We start from the raw sequence: 26,194 nt of genomic DNA, 5'->3' as shown, positions 1-26,194 counted from the left end.
CGTTGTGGCTCTGATCAGGCTGAGCATTCCAGGGGGCTGCTGCTGTCACCTCACTTGAAAAAATGGAGGCGCCCCAAGAGCAGCAGGTAAGCTAAGCAGGGTCAGCCCTGGTTGGGATTTGGATGGGAGACCGCCCAATGGGCACTAGCTGCTGGAGGCTTTATTCCGGAGGGGGGAACTGGCAGAACCACCTCTGAGTCTTCCTTGCCTGAGAAAACCCCATGGAATTCATGAGGTGGCCATAAATTCAACAGGGGACCTGGAGATGTGGAATACATGTACTTCAATGTGCATAATCAAAATGAAATGCATAGAATCATAGAGACCTCAAGGGCCATCAAATCCAACCCCTGCCATGCTGGAAGTCACCAGCGACATAAATAATAATAATTAAAGACATCTTCCCTAAAGATCAAATCTGGCGCCTTAAGACCCCCTGAAGGCACCAGCTCCCATCTGGTCTTGGAAGCTAAGCAGGGTCAGCCCTGGTTAGTACTTGGATGTGAGACCACCAATGGATAACAGGTGTGTTGGAGGCTAGATTTCAAAGGAAGGCACAAAATACTTCCTGCCTATTTCTTGCCTAGGAAAAAGCCTGTGAACTTCATGGGGGTTTCAAACAGGGGACTTGAAGGCACAATACGCTTCAAAATTAACAAATACATCTCCTTGAAGATCCAGTCTGGTCCCTTAAGACCCTAAACTGGCATCAGATCCCTTCTGGTCTTGGGAGCTAAGCAGGGTCAGCCCTGGTGAATAATTGGATAGGAGACTGCCAACAGATACCAAGTGTTGTCATTTTGTGCCTTCAAGTCATTTCCGATTTAATTACGGAGACCCTAAGGACCGCACTGTAATGGATGGAGGGAAATTTGCACTCTTGACAGTTCTATACATCATGTGAAATGTGTGTGTGTACAGTCGGCCCTTTGGACTCTTTGGCCCCAAACACACTGCAGAAATAATCCAGTTTGAGACCACATCCATGGTTTGAAAATATTCAAAAAATTATATAACTTCCAAAAGGCAAACCTTGATTTTGCCATTTTTTTAAAATAAAGGGTACCATTTCACTATGCTACTGCATTTAATGAGGCTTGAGCACCCATGAATTTTGGAATTCATTGGGGGTCCTGGAACCAAGTCCCAGTGGATACCAAGGTCTCACTGTAGGTGCTTTCGAATCACCAGTTACTAGAAGCACATTTCTTTAAAAATTCGCTTGAGGTTCAAGGCGACAGCTTTGGATATTTCCTGAAGTAGTAGTAGTAGTAATAATAATAATAATAATAATTTCTTACCTGCCTCTCCCCATGGATTGAGGCAGGGAACAAGAACAATGAACAGATAAACAGCATCAGTTAAAACTCATCTGTTAAAATTCACATCGTTTTAAATTGAGAAATAGTATATACACATATTGAAATTATCCACATTTAAAATCCACAATTTAAAAATCATCTGGATAAGCCTGCCAGAAGAGACTGAAAGTACAGTAATGGTGGAAATTTCCTGTTTCATGGCCGTTGCAGAACCGCAGCAGTCACTCAAACTAGGAGTTTTAAATATTATCTTAGATGATTGTGCTAGTAAAACAAATGGCACTGAGATGGTGGTGCCGAAAATTAAATTTGCTACTCATCAATTTCTTCATAAAAACTTCTGACATTCTCTCAGTGTCTCAGCAGAACATGGATTCATTTAGCAATATTAATCATGACGCTATGAAGCACGTGGCTTAGCAGCTTTTTTTTCTTTTAGATTGTAGCTGCTGAAGAGAAAAAGAAAGAGCCAGGAAAGAAGAAAAGCAGGGATGGAACTGGCAATGGTGGCTGTTCAGAGGTAAATGGCCATACTTCATTTAATGCAAACATTAAAGATTGTACATTAAATTGTTTACACTCTGATCTTGAAACTGTTTACCAGGCAGTACATTGCCTGGATTTTCCTGGCACTTTATTGCCAAGTGGGTGTGCTTTTTGAACTATCATTTCTTTGTTATTTTTTTCATACTTTTCAGTTCAGAGGAATGAAAAAAAATATCAAACCTTCTGCTGAAAAGAGGGGGTTGATAAGCTGTCTTTCTATCTTCCTCTCCCAACCTTGTAGGATGCCAGACCTTGGTGTTACCAAGAAAGTGTCGGTAGCAATTTAATTCTAGAGCAGTACCTTTAGCTTGCCTGAGCATGCTAAAATCCACCTTTTGTGTGTAGATGACACCTTTTGGCTACATAGAGATTGGCAGTACAGAGTGAGATCATGCTTCATATAAATGTAACTGTGATAAATTTAAGATATCCAGCTTTTACAGAATTTTCTTTTAACACCCTTTCTTGTTCCAATGCAGCTGAGTCCTTGGCCAGACTACATTAACCAGCGCCTTGAAGTGTACCATAAACTTAAAGCCGAGCATGAGGCCCTTTTGGCAGAACGAGCTGCTAAAGAAAGCCAGCCCATTAAAGTTACCTTACCAGATGGCAAACAAGTTGATGCTGAGTCCTGGAAGACAACGCCGTACCAAATTGCCTGTGGCATCAGGTGAGCTTGTTCTTGGAGGATTCAAATGCATCTAAGGATTGCAAGTGTGTGCATTTAATTTTGATCATTATGCTAGAAGCCTCTTTTCCTCTCCTGCTATTTTTGGGAAGGGGTTTAAATGGCATTCAGCTGTTTTTAGGGTGCCAGAGGAAGAGATCTTTGTCGATTGCAGCAGCTGTTTCCAGTAAGTGGAGATTTGAAGGGGCAGGCTGGAATTCACCTGATAGCACCGTAACTACTGTTCTTGTCTGTATGTATCTTCCATACAGGATTCTGGTGCTTGCAGCAAAGAGAAACTTATTGGAATTACTGAGTTTGCAAACAAGCCCTGAACAATGCATTCACTATCAGAAGAAAGCTCAAAAGACCTCCTCCACACACACACACACATAGGGTTGCCATAAGTCAGGACCTCCAAACCGGGACAAATGTAGGACAAGAATAGGACAACATTTTCAAATGTAGGACAACATTTCTAAAAAATGGAGGACATGCAAAAAAATGGGTGATTTTTAAAAAATGTTAATTTAAATGCATGTTTCTTAGGCATGAGCAAAATGGAGGACATTTTGACATTATTCCTGGACAGATGTAAGAAATGTAATTCCCTTTCTGGCCACACACACACACAGCACATTTACACTATCATTTTTTCTTTCTTGCTTGCTTGCTTCTGTTGGATTTTTAACACTTTTGCCTGATGAAGATGTCAGTGGAGCTTTGAAAGCTTGCATGATATATTTTGTGCATTTTGGTTGGTACTATACAGGTATCACTGCATAGTAGATTTTGGTTGTTACTCTACTTGTGTGTCCAATTTGTTAGCATATAATGTTTTAATATGTGTGAACATTCTTGATAAGTGTAATCCTGAAAGGTAGACCATTATGTGAAGAATCATAATGACAATACTAGAAGGTCCAAAAGGTTGGAATTAACAAAGAGAGTATGGGCAAGTCCTACTCTCCACTCTCTCAGCCTCAAGGAGAGATGAGAGGTCTGGCAGCAAACCTCTTCAGAATACAATCTTGCCAAGAAACCCCAGGATAGCTTTGCCTTATTATGGTCTCAAAGTGCTTTTCAGTTCTAAGTCTCTGGTGCCACAGCCATTCTGCAAACTACAATTTCCACATCCAGGCAGGGTTGCCATAAGTCAGAAAGGAGTTGAAGGCACACAATAGCTACAACAAAAACAACAGAAGAGGAGGAAGAGGAGGAGGAAAGGAAAGAAGAAGGAGGGAAGAAGAGGGGGCTGGCTTGGTGGCTAGAGCATTGGAGGAGCCAGAATGGCCCTGCAAACCCAGTGGGAGACCTTGGGCAAGTCACACTCTCTCAGCCTCTTAGGAGAAAGTAAAGGCAATCTTCTCCTACTTTGAAGAAACTATGCCAAGGGAACTCTACACAATTAGATCAGAAGAGGAGGAAGAAGAGGAAATAATAATAATAATAATAATAATAATAATAATAACAACAACTTTATTACGGCCATTTGGCCAGCACAATGACAAAATCCCAATTTAAAACACAATACTGTATAGGTTCATGTACAGGCAGATTAGAGAGTATAAACAAATGACAGTCTGCAGGATCAGGCAAAGACACAACAACCGCTGGGTCCTACAGGGAAAAGAGGAGGAAGAAAAGAAGAAGGGGGAAGAAAAGGAGGAGGAGGAGGAAGAGGAGGCTGCCTTAGATGGAGGAGAGAGACGCCTGGGGCTTTTTCTCCCTCCTCCTCCTTCCCCCTTCTCTCCTCTCTCCCAGAAACCATAGCCACCTGCAGAGCAGAGAGGAGCCCCAAAGGAAAGACAAAGCAACGAACGTTAAAGGGAGTCCCTAGTGCCTGCCTTTGTGCTGAGCAGCCCTTGGTGATGGAGGAGGGAGGCTGCCAGACCAGGAAGCCCCTGCCATGCTCCTTCTCTTTCTCCCTGGAGGCAGCCATCTTGGCTGCTGCCTGAGCTCCTGCCCTGGATGAAGAGGAGGAGGAGAAAGAGGCGTGACTAAGGGGGTCCCATGGGGGGAAGGAGCCAATCCTGCCTTCTTCCAGGCAGGCAGAGCTTGTCAGTCAAAAGTCTTGCCTGGAGATTGACAAAATCTGGCCTGGATTCAGCAGGAACCCGGGATTGAATGGGCAAAACGGGCGGGAAACGGTTTAAACACTCCAATCCGTGAATTTCACGGGGGCAGCCGGGTTATGGCAAGCCTACACACACACACACACACATTTGTAGACATCTCTTTGAAAAATAATTTTTGGCAGGAAGCTATTTATTGCTTCATTGATCTAGGAGTTCATTAGGGTGGGCAACATTTCGTAACATACACGTGACTGAAGACATGTTGTTTCTTATTGTATATAGACCATTTACATGCCTGTTCATTTTGCATTTGTAGTCAAAGTTTAGCAGACAACACTGTGATTGCTCGAGTGAACAAAGTGGTATGGGATCTAGATCGTCCTTTGGAACACGATTGTACCTTGGAACTACTAAAGTTTGATGATGAAGATGCACAAGCGGTAATCTATACACTCAATTTTAGTGGTTAACAGATCTTGTCTGTTCTTGGAAGTTAAGTAGGGTCAGGCCTGGTTAGTACTTGGATGGGGGAACTACCAAGGAATACCAGGTGCTGTAGCCTGTATTTCAGAGGCAGTGGCAACCCCCCTATGACTCTTCCTTGGCTGAGAAAACCCTGAGAAATTGGTGGAGTCACTAAAAATCAACAGACAACTCAAAGACACACACAAATATGCATGGCTTACTTAACGGAGAAAGACTTATTGACAAACCTCTGTATGTGTATTATGTGTTGACATATGACAATCACAATAATTTCATAGGGTTTTTTTAGACAAGGAATACTCAGAGGTGGTTTTGTCAGTTCCTTCCTCTGAAATCTAGCCTATAGCACCTGGTATTTGTTGGCTGTGTCCCATTCAAATACTAATCAGGGTTGATCCAAGATTAGACAGGCAAACATTGTGTTATGCATTTTTTGTTATTGTCAGGAGACATTTCTGGTAAAGAACCTTTATAAGGCCTCCCTGCCTTAAAACCCAACTAGCAGGAACTTGTAGCTAGAAAGTGAGAGCTACGGACTAATTTCCAGTTTCCTCTCTCTAGTAACTGCAGGGGCCTGAGAGGTACAACTTGTATTGGAAATCCATTCCAGGTTGTATTTAGTCATTTTGTAACACCTGTTGAGTTAACTATGAATCTTTCCAATGCATGCTGTATTTCAGCATTAAATCTAAAATTAACATGAATAGATAACAGATTATTGTCCACGTTTTCTATATTCAAATACAGCAGAGATTTGCCCTCTCTGGGGGTTCAAAATCCTAATTGTGAAGGGAAGGTGGGGTCACTCATTTTATCACCAGGTCTTCAGCTCCCAACTTGCTGGTGTTCACAGGGAAGATCTGAAAAAAGAGGGTGTAACTTTATCAAGAATAACACTTTCAAGTTTCTTGTTTAACCGATAAATTAGTTTTATGACTTTGTTATTCAACAAGGCAGACGTTAGCACTAAAATGCTAATGTAGTATAACACGAACACCAGAAGATTGGGATGTTTAGGTATCATAGGGGTGAAACAGACAGCCTCGAAGGAGCAGCTTGCTGCCACCCCTTTGATTGCCAGATTGGAGCTGTGGGAACAGCATGCCACGGCCCCGCTCCTTTTTGTGCTGGAAAAAGGTGCTTTTGCCACTGTGACATCTAAACGCTGCAAGGCCGCAACGCTGCTGCTGTGTAGGTGCTTGGGCAGTTTCATGGCAGCCTTCTGGCGGCTTGGGGATGCGCATTGTGCTTTTTTTTTTTTTGCCGGTCTGTTCAGCTCTTGGGAATTCTATGAAGAAGAAAATTGGTACTGGATTGCAACATAGTTGTACCAGCCTGATAACTCTGTTTCTCTTGTTTCCCTCTTTCCAGGTATATTGGCATTCAAGTGCCCACATAATGGGCGAAGCCATGGAAAGAATATATGGTGGTTGTTTGTGTTATGGTCCACCAATAGAGAATGGATTTTATTATGATATGTTCTTGGAAGATGGGTGAGATTTTTTGTGCTTTAATGTTAAGTTTCTGGATTGTTGTCTTGTAGCATAGCCTGCAAAACCTGGGCTGAATGAGACTAAAGGGCCTTTTTAGGTATGAGTCCACTTTTGTATAATGTACATTTCTTTGTGGATTGTCAGGCTCAATTTTTATAGTCTTTTAGCAATTGCCAATATGCATATGATTTGAATTCAGGGTACTGGTGTTAACATTTAAAGCTCTAAATTGCTTGGGATCTCCATACTTGAGGAAGCACTTATATCTCTAAATGCCTGCTCAGGAATTTAGATCTATTGGAGCTCTTTTGTGTTCCACTGGTAGGGAAAATACATTGTTGGAGGACATGGGAGAGAGCCTTCTTTGTGGTGACATCCCAGTTATTGAATGTCCCCTCCTTGAATGCCTGGTTGGTGGCAGCGTTGGTGTCATTTTAGCCGCAAGTCAAATTTTGATTTGTTATTAAAGCCTTCGGACCTAATTGATTTTATCCATGCTACACATATGCATTATCTTAAATTATTCTAACGGGTTTTAAATTGTCTGGTTTTTAATTGGTAAGTGATTTAATATATTTTTAGACTTTTCAAAAGTATTGTTATTATTTATTGTTTTAAATTGATTTTACTGTAAGCTGCCCTCTAACCTTTGGATATAGGGTAAGATATAAATATTTTAATACATAAAATAAAAAAAATACATTTAAACATAGATCTGTTTTTCATGGTTTTCTTATAAGAAGGTACTACTTTTGGCTGCCTTAAGTTGCACTTATTGATTGCTTTTGAATATTTTTACTGGCCTGGACATTTTAAAATTTGATTTAGAGCTGATTCTTATGAATGGTTTCATGATTTGAAGTTTGTCTTTTTCATTTTTCATTAGAGGCCACTTTGAGAGAGGTTTTAACTATGAAGAAAGCATATATAACTAGATAAAATCATAGACTGCCATCTTCCATACTATCAGGATGACTGGTCAGTCTAATGATGCAGATTCTTTGACTGTTTCACCTGGTGCCCAGTTCATTTTTGCCTAAAGAGAACTCCTCTAGAAGACTGCTTTTTTGTGTGATGAACAGAAAAGAGTAAAACTTAGGTAGACAACAAGCATAGTCCTGACCATGTTTATGTCTTTTCTAGGGGTGTCTCTAGCAATGATTTTCCTGCTCTAGAGTCATTGTGCAAGAAAATTATGAAGGAGAAGCAAGTTTTTGAGCGACTAGAAGTTAAGAAGGAAACTTTACTTGAAATGTTTAAGGTATTCACATAGGTTCATATAGACTGTATTTATTACAGTAGTTTTAGTTATATCTTATCTTTGTAATTTTCTGATCATGCCCTATTGGTTTATCCAGCTCTCTTTTACCAGACTGTGTTATAAGTAGATAGCAGTTCAGAATTCTTGGGAAGAATTTATCATATTCTTTGCTACCTCAAACTCCTTAACTAAAGATACTATAGATTGAATATGGGATCTAAACTGTTCAAATTATTTTCTTTCTATTGAGATTAGTTCTCAAATAGGGTTTATCATAGGATGTATAAAACTGAGAGGCTAATGCTTTGAAAAAAGTAAAAAGCACAAGTACTATTTACTTAATCTCACATCCCCTGTGTTTCTTGGTTTCTAAAATCTTATGGTGTGAGAGCATAGATGGCTTTTGGCATTGTTGCTCAGTTTCATGATTTGTACTCCAATTGCTATAGAGGTCCTTCATGACCATAGTGTCATAAAATCCCATGGTGTAAAGAATCTATAGGCACTACACTGCGGCTTTCCTTAAGGTCAAGGTAAATGAAGATTTCATCTAGGACTGAGGATCACATAGGTGAAATACACAGTCACAGAGCCAATTACTTTTACTTGGACACATGTTTTTAAGATGGTTGGACTGTGGGAGAGAGAAATAATTATGTCCCTGTGGAATGACTTTTTCATTACTTTAATACTTTGGCCTTCTGTGGCACTTGAAGATAAGCATAAGCATATATATTAGATCTTAAACTGGCATAGAATTAAATGTGCTTTTAAAAACTTTCTTACAGTACAACAAGTTCAAATGTCGGATCTTGAATGAAAAGGTCACAACGCCAACCACTACTGTGTACAGGTAAAAGTCAAATCAGACTCAAATCTTCTAGAAGCTAATGACATGCATTATTTCAGGAGTTCAGTAACTATTCTTGTATTTTAGGTGTGGCCCTTTGATTGATCTTTGCAGGGGACCTCATGTAAGACATACTGGTAAAATAAAGGCATTAAAAATCCATAAGGTAAGAAATTGAACCCTCTGCTGCATGTATAACAGAAGTATAGACACGTGGGATAAAATTATTCAGGATGGGATCTTCTGGAGTTTTTTAAAAAACCTAATCATAACCTCATTTCATTAAAGAAGAGTGATTTCTTCAGTGGCTTTGAGTTGGTGCACTGCTTCAAACATACCAAATTAACTTGAAATCACTGCAGTTAAGCTAATTGGCCCCTTGGATTGTAACTCAAATGAATGTTCATTCAGAAAAACAAGTGGGTGGCGCAGGGCTTTTTATGCTAGCTGTTGTATTCAACAGATGCTTAGGCCTCATTAAAATTGGTGGATCTTAAATGCACAATAAATCATATCTAAGGGCCCATACAGACAGGCCAAAATAAAGCTGCTTCAGGTCACTTTGGAGGTATACTGTTTAAATGACACACACACATCTTAAGAGGCCAGAAGCTGTATCAAAGCTGCACTCCTGTCCTTAGGACTAGAGCGTGGCTTTATCACAGCTTCTGGCCTTTTAAGATGTGTGTGTCATTTAAACAGCATACCTCCAAAGTGACCCGAAGCTCTTTATTTTGGCCTGTCTGTATGGGCTCTAAATTGGCCATTTTTGTTTTTCTGGTTTAGGTCCACTTTCTTGTATTTGTCACATTGTGGCGATAGCTAAAGTTTAGGGGTGCTTTCAGATATATGCCATCCCCATCCCAGTGCTTGTTTAGAACTTGCTACTGTATTCATTATGACATTTTAAAAGCTATGCTAATGTTTTCCTCCATAACAAGATCACTTAACTGCAGTTGGCTTTTTAATAGCATAAGATATGTAACTCATTTGCAATTGTAACAAATACAGAACTTTAAACTCAGAGGTTTTTTTTAGCCTTGTAAAATTTATAATTCTACAGCAACATTTTTTTTAAAACCTTATGATTCCAGAATTCCTCAACATATTGGGAAGGGAAATCTGATATGGAAAGCTTGCAGAGGATTTATGGAATTTCATTCCCAGATGCAAAAATGCTAAAAGACTGGGAGAAGTTCCAAGAGGAGGCAAAGAACAGAGATCACAGAAAAATTGGACGGGTGAGACTAATTTCTTCATAGCATGGCCCTGAATAGGGTATATGAGAAGAGGGAAAATAGTTCAGTTTACCAGAGAGCATTAAGCTAATTTATGTATATATAAGAATGTTGAAAATATTTAAGATCTTATTTTTATATTTAAATGTATTTTACTCAAAGCAATATGGCTGATTTTTTAAAAATTTCTTATTTCTTTGCTACATAAAATAACTGTTCATAGATTTGTGTGCAGACTACCATTACACTTTTATTGCTGTACTTCTTCCATAATGGTGGCCAAAGGCAATTAATTAAAAACCTGATTGAAGTCTACCACTGAAGTTGCATGAAGAAAGATAGTAACTTCCATGGGGTGAAAACAACTACCCCAGGGCATCATATACCACAAAACTGTTATGTAGGCATAATGTGTCCTGTAATCATGTCAGTAAACAGAATAAATGTAGCACTAATTTTTTGTCACTAGTGTCTCTAGTATTCTTCATAATTATTTTGAGTTTTCCTTTCGTCTTTTTGGCACTTATGCCTTTTTCTTCATGTTGTGATGAAATATGAAATATATATTGTCTCATCTTTTATGTCCTACCATTTTTCATTTTTTCCCTGCTATTCATACTTCCTTAGGCAAGCGTGTTTGAGAAGTGTGTGCTGCAAATTGTTTTAGAATGAGCTTGCATAGCAGTTATTGCATAGCAAACAATACATTGTTAGGTAAGAACTGCACTTATAATTATTTTAGTTGTATACAGGAAGGAAAACTGATTTTCTCTTTCTTTCTTCCCAATAGGATCAAGAATTATTTTTCTTCCATGAACTCAGTCCTGGTAGCTGTTTTTTCCTACCGAAGGGAGCTTATATTTATAATACACTTATAGAATTCATCAGGGTAAGTCAAGGCACAGGTTCAGTTTGCACAGAGGCTTGAAAATGCTCTTCTGGTAATGGAAAGTACTGTGTGTACAATTCTTTTGTGGAGGTTCTAGTTCGGTGGCAATGCTGATTGCCTTGCATTTGGCCGATGTAATTCTGTACAGGCCTTTACAACTTGTTATACACCAGAACTCACTGGTCGTGGAAAGTGTGCTATTATTTTTATACTAGCAAAAATATTTATTTTTGAAATAACTTTATCCAGGTATACTAGTCCTCCCACTCCAGGAGAGTAGACTAGTATAACTTGAAAAGTTATTTTTGCTGCCTTTTAAAGTTTGCAAAAAATCAGAGTACAGTGGGCCCTCAGTATCTGCTGGGGTTCCAGGACACCCGTGGATACCAAAATCCATGGATGCTCAAGTCTGTACTGTGATGATGTAATATGATGATGATGATGATGATGATGATGACGACGACGACGACGAAGACAATGATGTACTGGCACCAAAGAGCATATTGTAATGAGACATCATCTATGGTTGTATCAGTTGTGCCAGTGGAGCTCACTTTTTCTCTTGTCCACACATCCCTTTCTTTTGTGTATTACAACACTAGGAGAAAGCAAGGTAATTTGTCATTTGCTGCCAGGTTGGCTTTGACTTATGAATAAGAGATAGCCAAGACACCCTGTCACCAGTACCCTTGCTCAGGTCTTGTAAACTCAGGCCTGTGCTTTACTTGATTGAATAAATCCATCTCTAATATGATCTGCCTCTTCTCCTACTGTTTTCTGTTTTATCATTTTTTCCAGCGAGTCATGTTGCCCCATGATAAAAACATTAATATGTCTGGTCCTTTGCATTGTCTTGTCAAGCATTAGGCAGTAGAAGAGTGGATGGCTCATTTTTCTAGCAGTGCATGTAAAAGAGCTGTTTAGGGAATGGAATCAATAATCTGATTCTATTAGTTTATTTTCCTTAAGTTTCTGATTTTTAGATCTTCTTTTTCAGAGTGAATATCGAAAGCGGGGATTCCAGGAGGTTGTTTCTCCAAATGTCTACAACAGCAAACTTTGGGTGACATCAGGACATTGGCAGCATTACAGTGACAACATGTTTTCCTTTGAGGTGGAGAAAGAGCTCTTTGCTCTGAAGCCAATGAACTGCCCTGGACATTGGTACTGACTTAATATCAAATTGGGACCAGCTTTCATGTTATCTCACTTTCTTCTTCTTTAACAAATTATTATTGAACTAAGCTTGCAGAATTAAATGTACTGTTTACAATATAAGCTGAGCAATGCACTATTGGCAGATCATTCATTCTATTTTAACTTTGCTTTGTTACCTAAGCAATAAGGCAAAGTTGTATGAACTGAATAACAAAGTCTTTGTATGGCAAAGAACTAAGAAGATGTGTATCAGTTTACTCTTACTATTACACCTTCTGCCATTTCTGTTTTCTGAATTTCAGTTGATTGGATTTTTCCAAGTGCTGCTTCTATACATCTATTTTTGTGTCTCTGGACTGTAGCTGAGATTATAGCTCAAACTCCTGCTTCCCCATTCATCCTTCTTTTGCCTTCTTGCTTCTTTTTGCATGCCATTATTTAAAGCTAATTTGGATCAAGTTGTGGCTTGTGAGCAAATTAACTGAATTTAAAATGTTTCAGAAAAATTACTGGTGTCATTTTGCATAAAAATCACGCTAGTGTTGTACTCTTATATTCACTGGCTGTGAGCTGTTGAAGAACAGGACATCAACTGACTTGCTCTATGTTGCATGGACATATAGGGCAGGGGTCTAGATTCACATCTCTTGCATTTTTCTTCTTGGTCTAGACTCAGCTTCTTGATATAGACTCATATCTGTTGCATTTTGCCAGTCACTTTTGTTCTGCCTGATGCTCTTGGCAAACCCATTATCTTGCTTACAAATGTTTAAGATTCTTTACCTCAGCTAAGATGCATCTCAAACAGGAAAAAAGCAATAATTAAAATATTCTTGGAAGTATTCAGGAAGGGGAAAGAATATGGGGAAAATGTTTTCCAGGTTTTGTAGAAATAGCCCATCATTATGCTTCTTGAGGGTACTAGAGTACAACAAATCCCCTCCCCAGGCTGGCCCCACAGTTCCATAACCTTTGTGTTCTGTCACTTTCCTTTCCATCAAGAATCTTCCCTGAATTGGGTACTTGGGCTTCAAGGTGACCCCTATATGAACCAATAAATATGTCATTTAGTGGGTTCACTGTGGTAAGTGTGAGCAGACTGTCAAAACCTAACAGGAACAGCCAGATACAGTTTTAAACAAGAATAAAGAAGTAAAAATTTATGCAGATCACACATTAATCCCTAATTTATCTAAGGAAATAGACTCAAGTTTATGAAAGCTCATGGTACCAGCTTCTTTCTTTCCATAGTCTCAGGTGCTACAAGATCCCTTTTATGTACTGATTTTCCAGACTTATAGGCTCTCTGAACTCATAGTTCCCCAAACCCTATTTAGTTTTTGCTCCTGGTTTACTGGCCTGTCTCTATGCCATCCTTTTCCTATCTACCTTCTGTCAGAGACAAAACCTCAGTTTTGTATCCTTTCTAGCCCCCCCCCCCCCTTCATAACATTCCCTAAGCTGTGTTTGACTGGCAGCAGAATATCCATTGGACCCAGGCTTGGCTATCTCCTCCCCTAATATGAAGCAATGTCCTGTTTTTGTTCTGTGTAGAAATTATATAAATTGGCAGAGTTACTGACAGTTCATGTTCCAGTGGCACACATCCACTATAATATGCCAGTATGATGTTCTAAAGAAAGCTTTCAAATCAGGTTGTGACATTTCACAGTGAGAATGCTGTGGATCTTAGGATATGTTCGTAATGTCAGTAGTTTTTAAGTTGAGACTAAGTGATACAGAAATGGAATTCTGGTAAGAAGAAAATAGTTCTAGTGTGACATTTCTTTATGAATAGTAATACTAAACAGAAACTCTGCAGCTCCTGGTTTGTAAGCATTTATTGTTCAAGACAGTTTTTGACAGTTCAGAAAACCATTCTCATAACAGTAGAGTCCTGAATGGATTTCAGACACATGCCTTATTTCCTTCAGCCTTATGTTTGATCACCGGCCAAGATCTTGGAGGGAGCTGCCATTGCGACTGGCTGACTTTGGAGTTCTCCATCGTAATGAACTGTCAGGGACCCTTACAGGACTCACCAGAGTGAGGCGGTTCCAGCAGGACGATGCACATATATTCTGTGCCATGGAACAGGTACAAGACAATATATGTTTGGCACAGACAATATCCTTTAAAAAAATGGAAATCTTCACCTGCATCTGTTTTTATTTCATGTACAGATTGAAGAGGAGATAAAAAACTGTCTGGAATTCTTGCGTACCGTGTATGATGTGTTTGGCTTTTCCTTCAAACTCAATCTCTCCACCCGTCCTGAAAAGTTCCTTGGAGACATTGAAGTGTGGAATCAAGCTGAAAAGGTAACCTTTAAATTCTTGGCCACAGGTTGCTGTTAAAATGAGTTTGATTTGTAATTGTATGTGTTCATTTGCTTTACTTCATAAAGGTGTACTTCTGCCCCTTGAATAGGAGTGCATTTCTTTTGTGGCTACACAAATCAGAAAGTCTCAAACAATAAAAAACAGATCATTTCAAATTTGCAGTTGTGGGAAACAAAGATTTGGGGTAGAACCAAATTGTGCCCTCTCTGTTTATCAGCAGAATGACATCCATAAAGAATAGATCCCCACTGTTTCTTTCAGGCCTCCTGTACCTCCCAAAAAGCTGCTCTGGGGGCCCTCAAAACAGTTTTCAGGTGCTGCAAGGAGGAAGGCTATTATGTATGCTATCATATAGGATGTTATGATGTTGCTTATTCTGACTACATGATTATGTGTAGGATGGTGTTTCTTGGGTTGCTTTGGCACTGCAGAAATAATGCTGTGTTCTGGGATTTGTAGGCTTTTTGTGGCACCAGAGCTCTGATAGAGAAGAATGAATATCTAACAAAACTAGAAATACCAGAATTCCATTACCTTGAGCCATAGCAGTTAAATTGGTGCCAAACTGCATTATTTCTGCAGTATAGATGCACCCTAGGTTTCTGTAAGACATTGCAAAGACACAGCTAAATCACTAATGGATATTCTAGATAACAAGGTGAGAGCGAGATATTTGTTTACAGAATTGATATTTTGATTTTTTTACTTTGAATAGAGTACTCAAAGAATTTACGTAATATTCTGTACCTCTGCAGCTAGATAATGTCCAAACTGTACTGTGAAGAAGAAAATAAGAAACTAATTTAACCTTGCAAAGTAAACCAACTGAACTTGAATATTATCTTCCTCTAGCAACTTGAAAATAGCCTAAATGACTTTGGTGAAAAATGGGAATTGAATCCTGGGGATGGTGCTTTCTATGGACCGAAGGTTAGTAAGTAACCCTTTGAGTGAAAAATTATTTCATTTTGTGAGAAGTAGCATTTCTGTAACTTGTTTCACAAGTATTAGCTGTGAAAAAATTGCACACTGGAACACTTGTACTGTGTTCCTGTGTGATGGTGATTTGCAAACATCCCCTTTCATTTACAGTTGGTGGGCAATCTAGTTATCTAACTCCACATTTAGGGATGTAGAGTTGAAGGGTGGACCAGTGTTGTTGTGCTTTACGTCATCAGAATTAGGCTACAATCCTGTAGATCAATCCCAACTAGATAGACCCATTAAGTTAGTTGTTGAATGGAGAGTCAACAATACAATGATGATAGCTCTACTATAGTCAGGAGTAACTACATGAATTAGGTTTTAATGTATAATTAATGCCTTTTAAACTAGAAGATTAAAAGCCTGTTTTATAACATTTTAACACTGTCAGTCCTATTTGAATGATGGAACAGAGGAGTGCATGTCCACGTTTTTATCATACTGAGCGATGGCTAGACCAACTAAGGCATCAAAAGAGAACTGTACTAAATGTCCAGTTGAATATCTTCTAGCATATCCTCCTTGGGTATAAAGCCATCCAGCATAATCATGTGTGGTAAAAAATGTGTATATATAATCATCCAGAAATCCTCTTAGAAAATATTACATGAAGAGGTTAATCAAAATAGACTAGGGAAGCCACCTTGCATACTAGCCTCTTGATTGATAACTAGCCCTGTAACCCACTTGCCCTCTGTATTTCTTAGCACAGTAATACATTTTTCCTAGCTGGTCACTGTGCTAAAAGGATGCACAGTTGCTTTAGCACTGAACTGATGACAAAGTTATGGTGTCTGCGGTTGTACCATAAAAAGGCTAGCAGGCAAATAGCCATGGACATGGCTGTAGCAAGGAACTATCATAGAGGTGGAAGTGTATATAGGTACAGTTTGACTTAGATGAAACCCTGAAATTGTCTCTCAAATGATCTTAATGTGCTGAATGTGAACATTGTAGTTAACATGGGTCTCATCTCATTCCTCTTCGTCCCCCAAAAAAGATTGACATTCAGATTAAAGATGCCATTGGACGCTACCATCAGTGTGCTACAATCCAGCTGGATTTCCAGCTTCCAATAAGATTTAATCTCACATATGTAAGGTAAATGCATTGATTGTATTATTCATTTTGCTCAAAGTATTTTTTATTTTGTTAAAAGTAATACTCCATATTTTATGAGTATTTTCTAATAATCAAATTTTATCTTCCAGCCATGATGGCAATGACAAAAAAAGGCCAGTCATAATACACCGTGCCATCTTGGGATCTGTGGAGAGGATGATTGCTATCCTGACAGAAAACTATGGCGGCAAATGGTATTTAATAGGTGTTTTAGTTCTGTTTTTGGTCAGTTTAATAGTGATTGTCCATGATATGAACAAGTCTAGTCTCCTGTCATCCTCACTTAACCAGGGCTCATTCTTTCCCCTTCTGTCCTCTGTTCCTTCAGTAGAATCATGCATAGAAGTTAAAATCTTTTGCTTCTATTTTTCATTAACTTATATGACATATGTGCTGTCAAGTGTCTAAGACTCTTGACTTACTTATCTTACAACACTAGCTGTTCTGTTTGTAATGGGACCAGTGGAATAATGAAAACAGAAATGAATCTTTGGGAAAGTGGACTCAGCAAAGTGTGTGAATGTTGTTGTTTTTTAAAGCACACACTTTTTGTGAGATGTATGAAAAGGCCTATTTAGGCATAATTATTTTCACTGAAAAAAACTTTTTTTACTGAGTTGTTGGGACTCCATCCTTCAACCTCACATCTTCTCATTAGCTGACTTCAGCATTTCTGTCCTGGTTGTTTAAACTATATTTTCCTGTCACACAAGAAACAGTGGTTTCATCTCACTTTGTTGACTAGGTGATGAAACTGGATCTGGTCTAGTTAGGGAATGTAGGGGTCTTGTCTAAGTAAGGGAATGTAACCATTCTATGAATCTACTTATACCGTATATACTCAACTTTAAGTTGACCCCATGTATAAGTTGAGGACAGATTTTGGGGCCAAAATTCTGGCTTTTGATATGATCCATGGATAAGTCAAGGGTAAAACTTAGCAACATGTAAATAATAATAATAATAATAATAATAATAATAATAATAATAATTTCTGTATCTTTTACCACCTCTCCCAGATGAATTGACGCAGGATTACAGTCCGCTAAAACACATACATCAGTAATAAAATACATATAAAAATACATCAATAAAAATGCAATTAATCTTAAAAGCTAACTCATCGTCAAGTGGTAATGCAGTAGATTCATAGAATGGTCTGACGGTGTCTCTTACATAAGGTCCGGTGGGTAAGCTCGCCAGAAGAGATCCATCTTAAGCGCCCTCTTAAAACTCCTCCAAGGAGATAATACGATGGATCTCTTCTGGAAGACAGTTCCACAGTTGTGAAGGCACTCTGAGAAGTCGATATGATCCTAGTTGATTGATGTTCTAACACATTCTTCCCAGTTATTCTGAGAGTGTGGGGCGGATTTTGTAGGGAGAGGCAATCCCGCAAGTAACTTGGGCCCAAGCCATGTAGGGCTTTAAAGGTAATAACCAACACCTTGTATTGTGCCCGGAAGCTAATCAGCAGCCAGTGAAGAGATTTTAGGATAAGTTTTATACAGTTTGCCATTGCTTTACGCGGGGGATCCATTCCGGACTCCCCTGCGTAAAGCAAATTCTGCGTATGCTCGAGCCCCATTTAAATGAATGGGGCTCATGCACTCAGCGGTGCACGTGCACCATGGGTGCGTGCCCCATTCGTCCCTATGGGACGTGCCGCCCTTTCCTCCCCATGCGATTTTCAGCATATGCTGAAAGCTGCGTAAAACGCGCCCGCGTATGACACAGGCGCACTGTATGGTCAGACCTGGACGAACCAGTGACCAATCTGGCTGCCACATTTTGAACCAGTTGAAGCTTCCAAACTTGGTACAAGGGTAGTCCCATGTACCAGGTCCTTTTGGTCCAGGTAGGGGCGCAGTTGGCGTATCAGCTGAAGTTGGTACCAAGCACTCCTGGCTGTCGCATCCACTTGAGATGACAATTGTAGCGACGAGTCTAGGAGTACTCCCAAACTGTGAACTTCATCTTTTAAGGGAAGTGTGACCCTGTCCAGGACTGGTTGACAAATTTCCATCCCCAGACTTGAGGTACCTATCGCAAGAACCTCTGTTTTCTCTGGATTCAGCTTGAGTTTGTTTCCCCTCATCCAGCCCATTACCGACTCAAGGCAGGCATCCAGAGGAGAGATGCCATCCTTAGTCACTGCAGCAGTCGTAGACATAGAGAAATAAATTTGTGTGTCATCAGCGTACTGATAACACCGTACCCCATGTCTCCAGATGATCTCGCCCAACAGCTTCATGTAAATGTTAAACAGCATGGGGGACAGGATGGCGCCCTGAGGGATGCCAGATGTCAGCTCTACTTTAGAAGAGCAGCTGTCCCCTAGCATCACCATCTGGAATCTGCCTGAGAGGTAGGAATGGAGCCACTGGTGTGCAGTGCCTCCAATACCTAACTCCCTCAGGTGTTCCAGAAGGATACCATGGTGTATGGCATTGAAGGCTGCTGAGATGTCCAAGAGCACCAACAGGGTCACACTTCCCCTGTCGATGCCCAGACAGAGATCCTGGACTAAGGTGACTATGGCAGTCTCAACTCCGTATCCTGCCCTGAAGCCAGTTTGAAATGGGTATAGATAATCGGCTTCCTCCAAGACAACTTGGAGTTGGAAAGCTACTGCCCTTTTGATCACCTTGTCCAAGAATGGTAAAAGGGAGACCGGTCTGTAATTATTTCTTACCAGGGGATCTAGAGAGGGTTTTTTCAAAAGCGGTTTGACCACCGCTTGTTTTAGTTGGGCTGGAAATTTACTCTCCCTAAAGTATACATTAATTATAGACTGTAGTAGTGTCTTCACTGCATCACCTCCCTGGGCGGTCAACCATGACGGGCAGGGATTGAGAGGGCATGTTGTCTTCCTTACACTTCCAAGAAGCTTGCCTGCTTCATCAATATTTACAAACTCAAAGTTATCCAGTTTAACATAGTCCATGGATGTAAAGGATATAAAGAATGAAGCAAAGGGAAACAATGCCAAACAGCTTACAGAATTCCAGCAGACATCACTGTTTGTGCTTACACTAAAGGCTGGATGGATGAGAGAATAGAGGGGAATCAGTGCTTCCAAGACAGATTAAGCTTTTGCCTTTCATTAGAGGCTGGTTCCTTTTTTCGGTAAGAGTTAGAGTATGGTACTTACATTGACCCATGGATAAGTTGACTTAGGTTTTGGGGGTCAATTTTTTAACTAAAATTTCTAGACCTATACATGAGTATATACGGTAAATTACAAATCCATATGGAGAGCCAGTGTGGCATAGTGGTTTGAGTGTTGGACTACAACTCTGGACACCAGAGTTTGATTCCCAGCTCAGCATTGAAACCCACTCTTGGGTAAGTCACATGCTCTCAGCCTTGGAGGAAGGCAATGATAAACCTCTTCTGCACAAATCATGCCAAGAAAAAACCATGATAGGTTGGCCTTAGGGTCGCCGGAATTAAATCGGAAAGACTTGAAGGTACAAAACAACAACAACCAGCACCTGGTATCTGCTGGCAGTCTCCTATCCAAATATTAACCAGGGCTGACCCTGCTTAGCACTCGAGATTAGAAGGGATCTAGTGCGTTTGGGGTTTTTAGGCACCAGATTTGATCAGAAACAACTTGAGGACACACAACAACAACTATCTGTATGCACACACCACATCATGTTCATTTTCTAATCACCTCTTATAAAGTGATGGGAATCAAAGGTTTATTAGATGGTGTAGCCACAGCTTTAAAAACAAAATATATGTTTGTGCATATGTGTATTGTCATCACATGGTCTAATAATGATATTTAATACTTCTACTTGGCTTCTCTTTTTGTACAAGGCCACTCTGGTTATCTCCTCAGCAGGTGATGGTGGTACCAGTTGGACCAACATGTGATGAATATGCACAAAAGGTAGGGCTTTAAAAAGATGAATTTTAAAACTTGCACTGAGTGACTTCTGGGATATCTTCTGATCCCATGGAAATCCTAATATTGCACAGGATAAAATTGTTCTATATATTCCTTCAGCTCAGTGATGGTGAAGCACTTTTGCAGTTTGGTAGTGTTCCTCTCCTTCCATGTCCTGAATACACTGCCTCTCTATTTGTTTTACAGATTATGTGGTAAAGAATGGTTTAACTGGAGAATAGTTCAAAGGTTTCTAGCTCTGTTTCTATTTGAATCCTTCTTTGGTCCTGGGCAATCCCAAATTATGTTTCTGGCTGCTGTGTGGTAAACTATCTTGATGGCCATCTCTGCCCCGCATGGTGTCAGTCCTTCTGTTTTGTCCTTCCTAGAGATAATCAAGTAAGCATGCCTCCCACCTTTAAACAGAAGAAGGGTTTGTTTCCTCATACAGCTGTCATCAAGTTTTCTGCATCACCCACAAAATAGCATGGGACACTTTTTGTCCCTGTGCATTACATTGTACGGAACAAAGATGTATCACTGTGATAAAATACTGAACATTTTTTGGACAATTTTTCCCCAGCTATAGTTTTGTCCATTGATAAAACATGTACATGGCAGAGGGTAGAAACTCAGTGACATTGTTCAAAACGGTTGAAGCTACATATTATCAGATGTCTACATTGTAAGATTAGGTCTATGAATTTTGCAAGAAATGTGACTCTGGGGCACTAAAATCTCCCATCTGCTGGAAGAGGATTAAAGTAAATTCTGATTTTCCTAGACCTGGATGTGGTCCTCAGCTAAATAGAACCTGATGTTTGGACTCCTGGATATCTAAGAAACATGAAAATTTTGGAAAACGTTTCTCCTGTCAGAGGAGTTAGGTGTTGTTTGTCCCTAGCAGCCACAAAAAACAGTTAATTAATTTAACTGTAGCATTAATGATGCAGTCATTGTTACAATTACTGCAATTAATCTATATAATATATATTCTCCTACTCAGAAGAGCTCAGGTTATAATGATATTTAGTCACATTAGAATCTCACATGCTTTCATATGCTACCTTTTTCCCATCCTGGACTTGTATAGGCAATAAGTGGCACTATCTTGTTCATGTCATTTGTAAGTCTCTCACTTGTTCTTCATTGTACGTACTTGTAGTGTATATATGTTATTGAAAGCCAGTATGTGTTTGTGTTTGTTTCAAAAATGAATAGTCAACCTTTACTGAAACATTCTTGGAAAAGTTCCTACTTCAGTTCATAAATTTGCCTTAATTTCTCCATTTGTCTGGATATATAGGGGGGGAAATTCTAAAGTACTTATCTTTCCAGTGTCAAATGTCTAAATCCTAATTTAATTGCAAGCTCTGTGGTTTATTAAATTATGTCTTTGTGGAATAAAATTTTTAGGTTTTGTTTTAATGCAGTCTAAACTCCATAGTGAGGTTAGAAATCTTTCCCTCCAAGGATGCATAACCTAAAAACTGTCACATTGATGTTTTTCAAGGTGAAGCAGCAGTTCCATGATGCTGGGTTAATGGTAGATATTGATGTGGACCCTGGCTGCACACTGAACAAGAAGATAAGAAATGCTCAGATTGCACAGTACAACTTTATTTTAGGTAAAAATGTCAATGTTCATGAACTTTAGTGTATCAAATTTCATTTGGCCCTGTACTATCTTTAGGTTTCTTTTGAGAGTGTAAGCCCTAGATACTTGTTATCTTATGAAGCTTTCAGTTAGCCAGCAACATTCCAATCTGTAAGTAAAAGAATTTCCTCTGGAGCTTATCTGTGCTGCCTCATTACCTGGAGCAAGTGCTTTTACTCATCTGATCTATGTCAGAGCCATCTCTGGGGAAGTCCTTGGTCCTCTTTTCCCATAAGAAAAAGTAACCAGTAAATTGGCCCCAGGCCTCCTTAAGTGGCCCAACTGAGTGGTTCCAGTATGTCTGTGTCTATTCTCAGTAATTTGCTTTGTGTCTTTTTCATCTCTCTATAAAATGTTGGGCACTGTGTTGTATCAGAAACATCTGGAACACTCCTCATTCTGTTTTTTCTGATTCGAGTATTCCTGTTTAAACATAAACACCAAACATGACTAGTGTTTACATCTAGTGTTTGCCAGTTTTCTTATCCAAGTTGTGGTAGAGGCCTGATCCTCTTTTTCATGCTACTGCTTGCCATTTACTTACAATGAAAAAGTCAAAGGGGATCATGTGTATGCCACTCTTATATGGTATGATCTACACATTTTGTATTTGTCCTCATGCTCTCAAAAGCAAACAGTGTGCAAGGAAGGTCATGCACCCATTAAAACTATGACTATGGTACTAAATCTGGAAATGAACATCCTTACAGTGAATCTTTTCCACAAGCTAATTAGTTCAGCGAATGAGTCTGACCATACTTGTCCTGGTGACAAGTCAGAATGAGGAATTTCCTGACAGTAGGAGCTGTTTAAAAGTGGAACACACACCCTTCTGGAGTCCCTTTCTTTGGAGGTTTTTAAACAGAGACTGGATGACCATCTGTCAGAGCTGCTCTTCCAGTTCTATGATTCTGTGATTTCTTTAGATGCATTGTTTTAATAGGAATTTATGCAGTCTGACTGTAAGCATCACAGCACAATAAGAACAGACAGAATCAGAAAGAATGGGAGCACAGGTAACCTAGTTCACTTCCCACTGTATGCTAAAGTATCTCTGATCTCAACTGCCCAGCTGTTTCTCACCACCTTGAATCCCTATATTGGGAGAAAGGCAGAATATAAGAAAGTAAAATAATAACAATAATAATGTTCCTGGAAAATACCTAGGGAAAAATACTGTCTCCTACAGAAAATTATTTCAGTGCTAACTGGAATATGAGATTTAATAAAATTACTCATCCCAGTCTATGTTGCATAACTTTACACATACCTAATCACATAACAGTATGGAACCCTCCTAGTGAATTGCAAAGATGCCTATCAGGACATTGGCAACAGTGTCCAGATGCACATCAGGCTTTACCGATTCTCATCAGCACACCAAGGTGGTATGCCAATGTGCATTGGACTCTATCAGTGTACAATGACAGTCCCTAGGCATTGCCCTATGTGTATCAAGTGTGCTTCATGTGCCTCGGTTCCCATGTGCAACAATCACTTCGCTGGCTCCTCTATTTAGTAACACCATGGCAGCTCCTTGCTGAATTAAGGCCTTGTGAAACTGCTCAATTCTGTTTCCTACTGTCATAGGTATTTAGATCTAAGTCCCATAGTGAATTTTAGCCAGGTTCTTCAACAATTTACTGAGATCCTTTTTAATGTACAGTTTGACCACTTTAACTGCCATTGCTCAATGCTATGGAATTCTGTGAATTATAATTTGTTGTGGCACCAGAGCTCTCGGACAGAAAAGATTAACTGTCTCACAAAACTACAGTTCCTTGAATTCCATAGCATTGAGCCATGGCAATTAAAGTAGTGTCAAACTGGGTTATTTATGCAGTGTGAATGCAGCCTTATATGAAATGCCTTATTTTATCTTCCATACCATTCTCCTAGCTTGCCAGCATCACTTAATCAAATGATCCAAAACATTACACATTATCCCATATGTTCCTTGTTCCTTATGCTAAGTAGAGTGGCATCATTATTTCAGGTGTTGATTCCTTAAAAAAATAACAACCGAAAAACCCACAAAAAACCATGGATGCCGGCCATGAAAGCCTTCGACTTCACAAACCATAATAACAATAATGATATTAGTAGTTAGATCTACTGCTTGAATGCTAAAAAAATAGCGTAAGCTCTTTCAAAACCTCTTTGTTTCTGTTCTGTTTTTTAGTTATTGGTGAAAAAGAGAAGGCAAGTGGAACAGTTAATATCCGCACCAGAGACAACAAGGTTCATGGTGAACGCACGGTAGCTGAAACTGTGGAGAGGCTGCAGCAATTGAAGTGTTCACGCTGCAAAAATGCTGAAGAGGAGTTTTAACCAAGACCTTGGTTCTCCACATTAGGCTAGTGTTATAGCTGGATCCTTTTCCACTTTAATTATTAGCCTTGCTGGACAGTGATCTCATCTTAGCACTGTATTGTACTGGAAATTGAATTTTACCCAGTCCCCTGCTGTTTTATATGTTCTCAAATTAAGTAGAGGTCAAATTCAGAGTCCATTTTGTATAATTAATGCAGTTGTTTTGCTTGCAAATGAATGGAAGCTTGTGAAGATGTTGGAATTGGGCTTCGAAATATGGGTAGAAATTCTGCAGTCCTCCAAATGTTGAACTGCAACTCCCAGCAGCCTAACCACTTTCTATAATGATGAAGAATGCTAAGATTTGCAGCTCAGCAGCATGTGGAGGGCAATGTAGTTCCCACCCCTACTTTGCAAGAACCAATGCAACAATGAAATGTTTAATCAGGGATTGAAATAACACTGTAGCAACTAATGTTTTTTCATCTCTTCACAAAATAAATGTGTAAGAAAATGCCTTCTAAAGTTCAACAAGATGTTGCTTGAAATCCGTGCACAAATCTTTTTTTTTTCCTGTTTCTTTTAATTGTCAATTTCATTCTCACAATTAGATTGCGAATATCTCTTGGGAGTGCTTTGATTGTGTATTTCTGCTTGGGAGGGGAGTTGATCTGGATGGCCCTTGTGAACTCTTCTAAGTCTATAATTATATGGCCCTAAAGCATTACAAAATCAGGACATGAATTTTCTATCTTGAATCCTTGCTTGCCAGATAAATGTATTCATTATAGAGTACTTTCAGCCCAATCAAGCAGGCTTCATATTTACTGATCACCTGCCAGATGCCATAAGGAAAAATCTCAGTACAATCCACTTCAACAACAAAACCCCTCACAAACCTCTGCTCTTGCTTCTATGAGAATAAATACACAAAGTTGCCTTCACAGTAATCCCATTGTCAAGAGACACAGAGCAAGCTGTGTTCTATTGCAGTGGAGTCAGTGGTAATTTAATTAGGCCAAACCTTAGTTGTGATAGAAATTGGGAAACATATTAACATACATACTAATGATATTCTCTTTCTTCTGGTAATTCCAAATGAAATTCAGGAACTGAAGAGCATATTGGGGCAGTTTCAAAGTCTTAATAGGGTTTTAAATTAACATTACCAAACATCAACTCCTTTATTTCTACATCCCATTGGGGACTCAGAAAGCTAGCATTTACTTTCTAGCCTGTCCGGATGTCATCCTGATAGAATTCAAAGATATAGCCATGTTAGCCTGTAGAATCAATATGTAGAGATCTTGTAGCACCTTTGAATCTTACTGAAAGAAAGAAGTTGGCAGCATGAGCTTTCGTAGACTTAAGTCTACATCCTCAGATGCATTTGGTGGAGTCGAAAGCCAGGGACAGACCTATATATGCCATTACTGTGTGAGAATGTTAATTCAAATTCAAAAATATTTGTGTATGGAAATGAAGTGGCATGTCCAGTTTTAACAATGATTGTGAACAAAGGCAGTGGAAACTGTAGCCTGCAGGTGAGAATAGATGAATGTGGGAAACAGAGAGTGATGTGATGAACAAATCAAGGGTGCTCCAATAAGCAGAGGGTTTAGATAGTGCTGAAATGTCTGTAATGTGCCAGGGACCTTGATAGGCCAGCATTGTTGTCCACAATGGGTTATAAGTGCCTGAGTGGTCTTAGTTGGGAACATTGGGGTTCTGTCATTTTCTTGCTTCAAGTCTGTTTTGTAATAGATCAGTCCTAAATATAAGTCTTGCCTTATTTTGAAATCTAAGGCTTTCATGTCCAGCATCCACAGTGACTGGCATCTTTTCTGAAAGATGCCGGTGAAACATCAGGAATAAACTCTTCTAGAA

At 39.4% G+C, this 26,194-nt stretch overlaps 1 protein-coding gene across 1 annotated transcript; it reads left to right on the top strand.

Moving 5' to 3' along the window:
* On the top strand, nt 1-26,194 carry TARS1 (threonyl-tRNA synthetase 1). Its single transcript, XM_089496800.1, has 19 exons — nt 1-86; nt 1,762-1,842; nt 2,348-2,538; nt 4,930-5,053; nt 6,471-6,592; nt 7,736-7,853; nt 8,642-8,706; nt 8,791-8,869; nt 9,798-9,944; nt 10,732-10,830; nt 11,828-11,994; nt 13,923-14,085; nt 14,172-14,309; nt 15,183-15,260; nt 16,315-16,415; nt 16,526-16,630; nt 20,268-20,340; nt 21,851-21,965; nt 24,177-26,194. The coding sequence occupies exons 1-19, from the start codon at nt 63-65 to the stop codon at nt 24,323-24,325; spliced, it is 2,139 nt and encodes a 712-aa protein (XP_089352926.1). The 5' UTR covers nt 1-62; the 3' UTR covers nt 24,326-26,194.

Source organism: Sceloporus occidentalis, unplaced genomic scaffold (assembly GCF_023333645.1).
Source record: "Sceloporus occidentalis isolate IW3139 unplaced genomic scaffold, rSceOcc1.0.p SCAF_1, whole genome shotgun sequence".
NCBI lineage: Eukaryota > Metazoa > Chordata > Lepidosauria > Squamata > Phrynosomatidae > Sceloporus > Sceloporus occidentalis.
The sequence above is the reverse complement of the archived record's forward strand: the minus strand, read 5'-3'. Positions and strand labels throughout refer to the sequence as shown.